At 35.2% G+C, this 11,066-nt stretch overlaps 1 protein-coding gene across 1 annotated transcript; it reads left to right on the top strand.

Annotated features, from left to right (window-relative positions):
* The first annotated feature begins 3,523 nt into the window (after positions 1–3,523).
* Positions 3,524–9,316, top strand: LOC103501226 (ABC transporter C family member 3-like). The gene is made up of 10 exons (XM_008464742.3): positions 3,524–6,079; positions 6,223–6,309; positions 6,394–7,038; positions 7,129–7,293; positions 7,404–7,698; positions 7,804–8,018; positions 8,129–8,434; positions 8,537–8,600; positions 8,678–8,917; positions 8,996–9,316. Exons 1-10 carry the CDS (start codon positions 3,689–3,691, stop codon positions 9,097–9,099), a joined length of 4,512 nt encoding a protein of 1,503 aa, XP_008462964.3. The 5' UTR covers positions 3,524–3,688; the 3' UTR covers positions 9,100–9,316.
* Positions 9,317–11,066: the final 1,750 nt, after the last annotated feature.

Genomic DNA, 11,066 nt, shown 5'->3' with positions numbered 1-11,066 from the left:
GTCGATTGTTCGGATATTGGTTATGAAATTTTATCGTGGAAGGACTAAGAGTCCGATTCTGATTTGACTAGTTGACTGGATCTAAAGAATATCACAATGATGTGTGAATTGGATACGCATATAACAACTGAGGATATAGTTGTTTAAACCTATACTATCTGACTGGCGAAGCCTATGACGAAATTGTAATATGAACGTTGTCGGAGTGTGACTGTTGTAGACGGTTTAGTATGGACTAAGGGGTAACGGTTAGCTTCATTTATGGGGTAGTGTACCTTACTGATATGTGTATACTTCGGGATCACTAGACTGATATGTGCATCCTTCGGGGTCACTAGATTGATACGTGTATCCTTCGGGATCATTAGACTGATACGTGCATCCTTCGGGATCACAAGACTGATGTGTGCGTTCTACGAAACCACTAGACTGTTTATGTAGGGTACCCCTGAATAGGAAGTTAATTGTTATTCCCTAACGGGCCTAGTAGCGGGTCCCTTACTGGGTATATTTTATACTCACCCTTTTTCCTCTTTATCTTTTCAGGTAAGGGTACAGCGAGGGGCAGACCGACGAAGGGCAAGAAGGATGCGTGAAGGCCATATGGACGCGTCTGGTTTTCTTTATGCTTCCGCTGATGTAATTTTGTTACTCGTTATTTTCATTGTCAGATCGAGTCATGGTTAGAATATTTGGTTTATGATTTTGTGTTTGATGATTTGAGCACTGTATTTTGGAACTCTCGTGAATGTGTTTTAAAATGGGGCCTGAAACTGCTTTTTGTAATATTTTAAAACGTTTTTAATGAATCGTAACCGATCCTTTATGAGGTTGTATGTTTTGTGGTCGAGTCTTAGTACTGAGTAGTGACCTCAGCTTAGTCCAGAAGTTGGGTTGTTACAAAAAATGTTTTAAAATATTAATGGCTTCAAAAATTAATTAATTTAATACGTATTACAATTGTCATCTACAAGTTTTCATATTTTGAAATCGATCCATGATAAATTTATTATCTAACTTATCCAATAAATCTTTCTCAATATAAGCTATAAGACAATCATTCATCCATCGATCTCCCATTTGATTGTGCAGTCGAGTCTTCACAATATTCATAGCAGAAAATGTTCTCTCTATAGTAGCTCTTGCAACCGATAAAATCAATGCCAATGTGAGCTGCCGATAAACTAATGGGTATAAACCTTATCTCTTTTCATAACAACCATTTTCACTACAAGATCACCAACTTTTTAGTTCAGAACGCATATCAATAATGTAATTTTGAAGTTGATCCTCAAGCTTAAAGAGTTCAATACCTGAAAAGTCTCTTGGATAAAACTGAGTAAGTCAACTAAGTTTTTATCTATCAAAAGCAGCAAATCAATTACTTAGATTCAAACAGGCTGCATAGAGAATCAATTCAGTACTTGTTTCAGCAAAACGATTATTCAACTCTTGAAGTTGTATATCAATGACAACATAGAAGACTTCAACACGATAATGATGCAAATTTGTGATTGGTTGAGATTTTTGACTTTTTCGTCCTCGAACTAAAAACATAGCATCCATTTTAAGAACTTCAATGTCATGACTATTAAGAAATTAGAAACTCTTTCCAATAATGAATCCAAACCAAACTCTCTCATTGCTTACGGTCTACTTTACAAAAGTTGATTAAATTCATTGCATTCACAATATCCACATACATAAGTAATGTAAATGTGAATTTAAAAATTGCATCAAAAAAAGAAGAAAAAAAACAAGAACAATACCTTTTTCATGAAATATTCTTGAGAGAGTGAAAGTTTATCACCGTATTTGTTGTATTTTTCTAAATATTTGTTAGATAACAAATGATGATGGCTAGAATAAGTTAGGGTTTTATCTTAGTTAGGGGATTTTTTTCCCTTATTAAAAAATTATCTTTTTTTATGACATTATTGAAATCTGTTAATAAAATTGACATTTGGAGTCTTTGGAGAAATAAAATTATTGAAATTTGAAAAGATATTTGATATTTGAGGAAAGAAAATTAACGAGAAATAAAATATATTTTGTGACAATTTAGGAACAAATTTGATGTATGGGAAAAGAAAATTATTAATATTTGGAATAAAAACTATTTTTTGAAGAAATAAAATTATTGAAATTTTGAAAAGATAATTGTTATTAGGGAAAAAATTAATGATATTTAGAATAAAATATATTTTGTGACAATTTAGGAAGAAATTTAATGTTCGGAAAAGAAAATGATAGATATTTGAAATAAAAACTATTTTTTAAAAATAGTTACAATATAATTTAAACACTAAAATTAGTATCCTTTTTTAAAAATGATTATTTTTTAAAGGTCTAAAAAGGTAATTTTTACGAAAAGAAAAAAAAAATGATTGAAAATTGATGAAGAAGATGTAAATGATAAAGATTCAATGGCTAAGCAACGAAAGAATGGAGTGGGAGTTAGATGTCAGCATAAGTAAAGCTGACAAAAGAAAAAGTAAAAAGAAACCATGAGGAAAGAAAGAGAAAAGGAGAATTTTGTTTGCTATGAAATATTTAAAATTTTATTTTCTTGTTTGGGAAAATGTGAATATATATCAAACCCTATATATAAAATTTGGTTTAATTTTTTTAATATAAAATTTTATCAGCAATGGGGTGAAATGGAGAAAAGGGATGTTTCTAAGTTCTACCCCATTTCCTTATTTTGACAGTTAAAAATTAGATTTACATTAATAAGCCCATTGTCAATCACTTTTACATTTTCTAAATAATACTTTCTTAGAGAAACAGAAATTTAACATCATAAACCTATCTCCTACATTTTTTGAATGAAGTAAAACAACCTCAACTTTCCTTGTAAACTTTTTAAATACAATTTGTTGCACAAAACAAGGCAGAGATTATATAACCAATCAATCCTCCCTGACCCTACTTTCTTCAACTTCCCTCAGAACCAATGGTCAGTCTCATCGATTTTTTGCAATTTCAAACGTTCCTTGCGCTTCACATAATCTCCAATGGGGCTCTCAAATGGCCGTCAATTTTGACTTCTCATACTCTTTTCTTTTCACTCTCACTTTCTCTCCAATTCTTATTGCGGAATTTCCCCATCCTTGTGCTCCAAGAGTCAAGTCAACCACTTTGCAGGAAAATTCTTTAATGGGTCTGGTTAGTTTTTAATTCATTCTTGCTCAGCCTTGTTCTTTTCTGTAACCCCACATGTCGATTGCGTTATTGAGGTTTCTGTTGATTTTTCTCTGAAGAAATATTTTATTTTAATCCCCAATCAGTGAAGCACTTGGGATTAGGAAAGTACAAAAAAAATAGGAGAAAAGGTTTTCCGTTTTTTTCTTATTATCTTCTTCACTACAAGTTGTCTTTGTCTCTGCCCATTGCCTAGAAAGTAGAAAGGGGAAACGCATGGCATTTTATTTTTAAGTCGCTTTCACCCTCTGTTTTAGCCTCTTTCGTCCTTTTTTTTTTATCGTTACTATCAATCCCTGATTCTTGCGCACCACGCTGCATCCTTGTCGAAGGTAGTAAAATTTGACTCTTTTTCTCTCTGTTTCTTTGAATAATATAAAACTTTAGAAGCTGAGGAGTTTCTTCATCATTCTTCACTTGGATTGAGTTTAAACCTTAGCTGAGTTTTATAGCACACCCATCATCCTAGAAAGCTTTTTCAATCATGGGTTCATTTGATTACTCTATGCTAAGCTTAACCAACTTATTCTTTCATGGCCCTGTGAGCTCTGCTGCTCACTTCCTCCTTGAACCCATTTTAGCTCACGGCCTGTCTGGTTTGGTTCACTTGGTTTTGTTGCTTGTTTTTTGCTTCTTATGGGTGTGCTTAAAGTTGAAGGCAGGTTGTGGGCAACGTCAAACAGAGACGGGGTGTTTGTACGTTAAGGGAACTTTCATGTGTTGCCTCGTTATTTCTGTTTTCAATCTTGTTTTCTTTTCTCTTGATTGCTTCTACTGGTATAGAAATGGTTGGTCTGAGGAATCTCTGGTGACCCTTTTGGATTTTGGGTTGAAAGCACTTGCATGGGGTACAGTTTCCTTTTGCTTACATTCTCAAGTTTCCAAAATTGGAAAGTTGAAGTTTACAATTCATTTGAGAGTCTGGTGGGTTTCTTACTTTGCTGTTTCTTGTTACTGTCTTACTGTGGATTCGGTTCATTATAGCCAAACTCATTCCTTGCCCGTTAGATACTTGGTTTCTGATGTTATATCGGTTGTCTCTGGTTTGCTGATCATATATGTTGGGTTCTTTGGGAAGAGTGTGAGTGGGCAAGACCCTCTTGAAGAACACCTTTTAAATGGTGAAACAAGGTACACTACTCTCAGTAATGGCAGTGTCGAGCTGAAGAACTGCAAAGGAGAAGAAACTGTGACCCCTTACGAGACTGCTGGAATTTTGAGTATCCTTTCATTCTCTTGGATGGGTCCTCTGATTGCAACTGGAAAGAAAAAGGCATTGGATCTCGAGGATATTCCTCAACTTGCAAGCCGTGATGCTGTTTCTGGGATCTTTCAGATTCTGAGAAACAAGCTCGAGTCTGAGTGTGGAACAATCAACAGAGTCACCACTCTTTCTTTGGCCAAGTGTCTACTCTACACGGCTTGGAAAGAGATACTTTTAACTGCTTTGTTCGCCTTCATTTACACATTGGCTACATATGTTGGCCCCTATCTTATTGACACTTTTGTTCAATATCTCAACGGTCACCGAGATTTTGAAAATGAAGGCTATGTTTTAGCCTGTGTATTTTTCCTGGCAAAACTCGTAGAGTGTCTTGCAATGAGGCATTGGTTCTTTAGGGTGCAACAAGTTGGAATAAGGGTTAGAGCTGCATTGGTTGCCATGATCTACAACAAGGGCCTGACCCTTTCTTGCCAGTCAAGACAACAGCACACAAGTGGGGAGATCATCAACTTCATGACTGTAGATGCCGAGAGGGTTGGTGACTTCAGTTGGTATATGCATGATGTTTGGCTGGTGGTTTTTCAAGTTGGACTGGCCCTGTTGGTTTTGTATAAAAATCTTGGTCTTGCTTCAATTTCAGCTTTTGTTGCAACTATAGCTATTATGTTGATAAATATCCCATTGGGAAAGTTGCAGGAGAAGTTTCAGGACAAGATAATGGAGTCAAAAGACAAAAGGATGAAGGCGACATCTGAAATCTTGAGAAATATGAGGATTCTTAAGCTTCAGGGATGGGAGATGAAGTTTCTATCTAAGATATCAGAACTTAGGAATATTGAGGCAGGATGGTTGAAGAAGTTCCTTTATACATTGTCAGTTACAACATTTGTGTTTTGGGGTGCCCCAACATTTGTATCTGTAATCACTTTTGGGACATGTATGCTTGTGGGGATCCCATTAGAGTCTGGCAAAGTATTATCTGCGCTTGCAACATTTAGGATTCTTCAAGAACCAATCTATAATCTTCCTGACACAATCTCTATGGTGGTTCAAACAAAAGTTTCGCTTGATAGAATAGTGGCGTTCCTTCGTCTTGATGACTTGCAGGCTGATATTATAGAGAGGCTTCCAAGGGGTAGTTCTACTACAGCAGTTGAGATAGTGAATGGAAACTTTTCTTGGGATTCATCTTCTTCAAACCTGACATTGCGAGATATTAATTTCAAAGTCGAACGCGGCATGCGAGTTGCTGTTTGTGGTACGGTAGGCTCAGGGAAGTCCAGCTTGCTATCTTGTATCCTGGGTGAAGTACCTAAAATATCAGGGAACCTGAGAGTGTGTGGTAGTAAGGCCTATGTAGCTCAATCACCATGGATACAGAGTGGAAAGATTGAGGACAACATACTCTTTTCCAAAGAGATGGACAGAGAAAGGTACAAAAGAGTTCTTGAAGCATGTTGTCTAGAAAAGGACCTTGAAATTCTTGCATTTGGTGACCAGACGGTAATAGGAGAAAGAGGAATCAATTTAAGTGGTGGACAGAAGCAAAGAATTCAAATTGCTCGTGCCTTGTACCAAGATGTTGATATTTACTTGTTTGATGATCCATTCAGTGCGGTTGATGCTCATACAGGTTCTCACCTCTTCAAGGTAATTTCGTTTCTTGTTTACTTTTCATTTTTGTTTTATGAGTTTATGCTATTCCTTCTTTCAGACTAATATGAGTGTACGTAAGATTAATCTTTAGGACTTCATCTGTGAATTTACAATAACGTGTGGTATTATCCTAACAGGAATGTCTCCTTGGTGTTTTGAGTTCAAAAACAGTTATTTATGTTACTCATCAAGTTGAATTTTTGCCAGCAGCTGATCTTATCTTGGTAAGTAGATGAAGACTTCTATCTTTGTTTTCCGTTATTTTCTTTCACTTTTACATCTAAGCTTGGGAAATTCATTACTGAAAGGTCATGAAAGATGGAAGAATCACACAAGCTGGAAAATACGAAGAAATTCTTCGCTCTGGAACCGACTTTATGGCACTTGTTGGTGCACACGAGGAAGCATTATCAGCCATTAATTCTGTGGAAGGAGATTCTTCTAAAAAATCTACTAGTAAGGAAGACGAATCTGTGATTAGTACTAATGGAATTACACATGAGGATGATAAATCAGATATACAAGATGGGAAGGCAGTTGATGCCTCTAAGTCAAAAGGACAGCTTGTACAGGAAGAAGAGAGAGAGAAAGGAAAAGTTGGATTTCCAGTTTACTGGAAATATATCAAGTCTGCTTATGGTGGAGCTCTCGTGCCCATTATATTGTTTGGTCAGGCTCTCTTTCAAATTCTTCAAATTGGAAGCAATTATTGGATGGCATGGGCTACTCCTGTTTCAGAGGATATGGAACCCCCTGTCTCTACCTCTCGATTGATTATTGTCTACGTTGCTTTGTCTGTTGGAAGCTCCTTGTGTGTCCTCTTGAGGTCAGCTCTTCTCGTTACAGCTGGTTTTAAAGCAGCAACTGAACTTTTCGTTAAAATGCATACAAGCATCTTTCGTGCTCCCATGTCATTCTTCGATGCTACTCCAAGTGGAAGAATTCTCAATAGAGTGAGTGAATTTATGTTCATGATGCTTTTCGATTAGTCTCTTGAAACCCGTATTCATAATAATTGGTACATACTGTATTTTTGTTTACAGGCCTCCACAGACCAAAGTACCCTTGATATGGATATACCATTTCGAGTTGGGGCCTTTTGCTTCAATGTTATTCAGCTTGTAGGAATTATAGCAGTAATGTCTCAAGTTGCATGGCAAGTTTTCATTATCTTTATCCCTGTGATGGCTTTGTGCATTTGGTATGAGGTATACCTTCTGGCCTTCTGGTTTGTCTTGATAGGAAAGTTACATAAAGAAAACAAAAATCTTTAGATCTTCTGCTATGTGTTACCTAACATTGAGCTTTTATTATGCAGCAATATTATATTCCATCGGCACGAGAATTATCACGGCTGATTGGAGTATGCAAAGCTCCAGTGATCCAACTATTCTCTGAAACAATTTCTGGATCAACAACTATTAGGAGCTTTGATCAAGAGTCGAGATTCCAAGACACCAATATGAAACTGACTGATGCATACTCTCGACCCAAGTTCCACACAGCAGCGGCAATGGAATGGCTTTGTTTCCGTCTTGATCTATTGTCCTCCATTACATTTGCTTCCTCTTTAATCTTTTTGATATCTATCCCTGTGGGAGTCATTGATCCAGGTACATTGTTCACGCTCGTCTATCATCAAACAATGATCTTTTAAGTTACTTTTCTTCCTTTCCCTAACCAACTAATTCTTATTACTTTTACCCGTTGAACTGAAGGCATTGCCGGCTTGTCTGTAACCTATGGACTTAACCTCAATATGTTGCAAGCTTGGCTAATATGGAACCTTTGCAATATGGAGAACAAAATCATATCAGTTGAGAGAATATTTCAATATACTTCTATCCCTAGTGAGCCACCTCTAATTATCGAAGAAAATCGTCCAGATCAAAGTTGGCCAGCATTTGGAGAAATTGAACTTCATAATCTGCAGGTATTTTCATTTTTTCTTTTTTCTTTTTGGTGCCCTTTGATGCCAACAACTCTCAAATCTGATGTTGTGATTCTTTCTTGAATTTTTTCTAATTGTTGTGTATCACATAGGTTCGTTATGCGCCACAACTACCTCTTGTGTTGCGAGGTGTTACATGTACTTTTCCAGGTGGAAAGAAAACTGGCATTGTTGGGAGAACAGGAAGTGGCAAATCAACTCTAATACAAACACTTTTCCGGATAGTCGATCCTGTAGCTGGTCATATTGTGGTTGATAATGTCAACATAACAACAATTGGTCTTCATGATTTGCGGTCCAAACTCAGTATCATCCCTCAGGATCCTACTATGTTTGAAGGCACCGTGCGGAGCAATCTTGATCCCCTTGAAGAATACGCAGATGAAGACATTTGGGAGGTAACATGCTTTCCTCTTCTAATCATTTCCTAAAATAAAGTTTCTGTTTTGTTTTTTTTTTTGTACCGTCCCAAGGGATCAAATATTTCATCGATGCATCAGGCACTGGATAAATGCCAACTTGGAGATGAAGTGAGAAAGAAGGAAGGAAAGCTGGATTCAACAGGTATATTTACTGATAGTTTGGTAGTTTCCAATGATGTGTAGTTATTGAAACTTGTTTCGTTTAAAAATGAAATGCAGTCAGTGAGAATGGAGAAAATTGGAGCATGGGTCAGAGGCAACTCGTTTGCCTTGGTCGTGTGCTACTCAAGAAGAGTAAAGTGTTGGTCCTTGACGAAGCCACTGCATCGGTTGATACAGCTACAGATAATTTGATTCAACAGACTCTACGGCAACACTTTTCCGACTGTACAGTCATAACGATTGCACATCGGATAACTTCAGTGCTTAGCAGTGATATGGTTTTGCTTTTAAGTCATGGTTTGTATCGATATTCATAGTCCACCAAACTATTTAACTCATTGATACACAAGTTGATTTTCATTACTTGGCATGCAGGACTCATTGAGGAGTATGACATTCCAACAAGATTGCTCGAAGACAAGACGTCCTCATTCTCTCAGCTAGTTGCAGAGTACACACAGAGATCGGGTTCTCGATAAATCGTTCGAACAATAACTAGTCGTTGATGATGGCGAAAATTGAAGCTCTCTCTGGAAGAGATGTTGGATTTGGAGGAGTTTTTGAAATTTGAATACATATAGGAATAACTTGTAGAGCAAGCATCTTGCCTTTTACTAATTTGCCTCTTGCAAATTTCGGAACTTGAACTTGCTAGAAGTTTTAACCTTAAACAAAATTTCCAAGTGGCTTTGTTTAGCTTTTATTTCTTCATTAGTTTTCATATATACTTTTCTACATGTTTTTATCTTTTTTCTTTTAATAATAAAGAAGAAGAAGAAAAAAAAATGAAGACTTTTAAGTTATAAGAGATGGTGAAGGGACGAGTATTAAGGAAAACTGCACCCTTGACCTATTTTAAAATTTTTTTAATTGGACTCTTTGTCGATGTCATACATATGTGAAGTTTTCGATCTTCCTTCCCTTCTTCAAATTCCTTCCCAGCTCGGAAAATGCGTAGTCTCAACTCTTCTTCGTTCGTTGCTCTCTTGTTCCATTTGGTTCTCTCACACAAATCGTCTTTGTCTCCCACTCCTTGGTTTGTCACCCTCTCCTTGGTTTGTCATGTTTTTCAATATCGTCGATCTGAGCATAAATTTGATTGCAGACGTAGTAAGATAGAAGAAACAAGAAAGAAAAAAACATGGTTTGGTTTTTTGTTCTTTAAAAACACAAACTAAAAAATGTTTAAAACCTAAATCGAAAAAAAAAACTCAAAAATAAAAAAGAAATAAAATAGTTATTAAACTACACCTAAGGCCTTGTTTGGTTCGTGATCTTTAGGTCTCATTTGGTTTGTGATCTGAAATTTGTTTTAGGAAAAAAAATCAACAGAAAACAAAAATCAGTTTTTTTTCATTGTACTCAAAAACATGTTTGGTTCTCATTTAAAATTTTGAAATTTAAATTTAAAATTTAAATTTTGTGTTTGGTTGTATTTTAAAAATTCAATAATTCATGTTCATAATTTAAAAAAAAAATTGAAAAATACGATAATTATTGCATTTTTTAAAACAAGTTATTCTAAAGATTGTTTTCTGTAATCATTTTTAAAAATAAGTATACAAAACATTTTCATTAATTTTCTTGTATTTTTTTAAGACATAAAACTAAAAAAGAAAGTTAGTTAAGTTTGATGAATTTTTTTAAGTAGTTTCAATATTTTACTATTTTTTAAAATATTTGAAAAGAAAATGAATGGGTGTTGGTTTTTGGCATATGTTGATTTAATTTTGTGTAAAAAGGATTGTGCATTCCGTTCATAATTTTGATAAGTTGGGTAAAGATTAGTGACATGTGCAACCTATAACGTTTAATTAGCTTTGTTGTTTGTTGTTTGAGGCTTGCCTTAATACCTCCAAAGCTTCTTCTAAAAAAAAATTAGCTTTGTTGTTTTTGTTATATTTAGATTTTATTTTGCAGATATATAAAAGGAGAAATATTTATGGTAACCTATGTGTCCATCCATCTCTTGTGCAAGAGTGTGCCCAAGCAATTGTCAACATTCATGGTTGCCCACGTGTGCATGGGATGCAATTCGGTTGTATTGATCAAATATTATATCAAAATCTTACCTAAATGTATATCAAAATCTTAGTAATTTCTTATATCTTTAAATGAAAGTTTAGATGGAACATAAGAATTGGATCTAATATTTAGTAAAAATGATCGAGTTTAAATTTTTTTAAAAAAAATATATAAGATTTGGGAAGATTTGAAAATATTACTAGAATTTCGGTGTAATCTCTATGTACTTAGAGGTCCAAAACAAACGATATAAGTTGGAAATTTTTAATTTTTTTAACAAATCTTAATGGTCAATCTCGTCCGTGATGGACCAAGAAATTTTTTTTGAATGATTTTTCAAAGAGAGTGCTAGTTTTATAAGACCAAAACTTAATTGTGGCTAGTTTTCACAATTTCTCCTATCTTTTTGCAATTCAGAGAG

This window comes from Cucumis melo, chromosome 1 (assembly GCF_025177605.1).
Source record: "Cucumis melo cultivar AY chromosome 1, USDA_Cmelo_AY_1.0, whole genome shotgun sequence".
NCBI classification, from domain to species: Eukaryota; Viridiplantae; Streptophyta; class Magnoliopsida; order Cucurbitales; family Cucurbitaceae; genus Cucumis; species Cucumis melo.
This window is presented reverse-complemented; position numbering and strand designations above follow the sequence as displayed.

Bases quoted from the DNA above. Each gene is read 5' to 3' on its own strand.
- LOC103501226 (XM_008464742.3), top strand. From the start codon at position 3,689: ATGGGTTCATTTGATTACTCTATGCTAAGCTTAACCAACTTATTCTTT. The intron at 6,080-6,222 runs GTAATTTCGTTT...TTATCCTAACAG, and splicing joins CAGGTTCTCACCTCTTCAAG to GAATGTCTCCTTGGTGTTTT. The intron at 8,435-8,536 runs GTAACATGCTTT...TCGATGCATCAG, and splicing joins CAGATGAAGACATTTGGGAG to GCACTGGATAAATGCCAACT.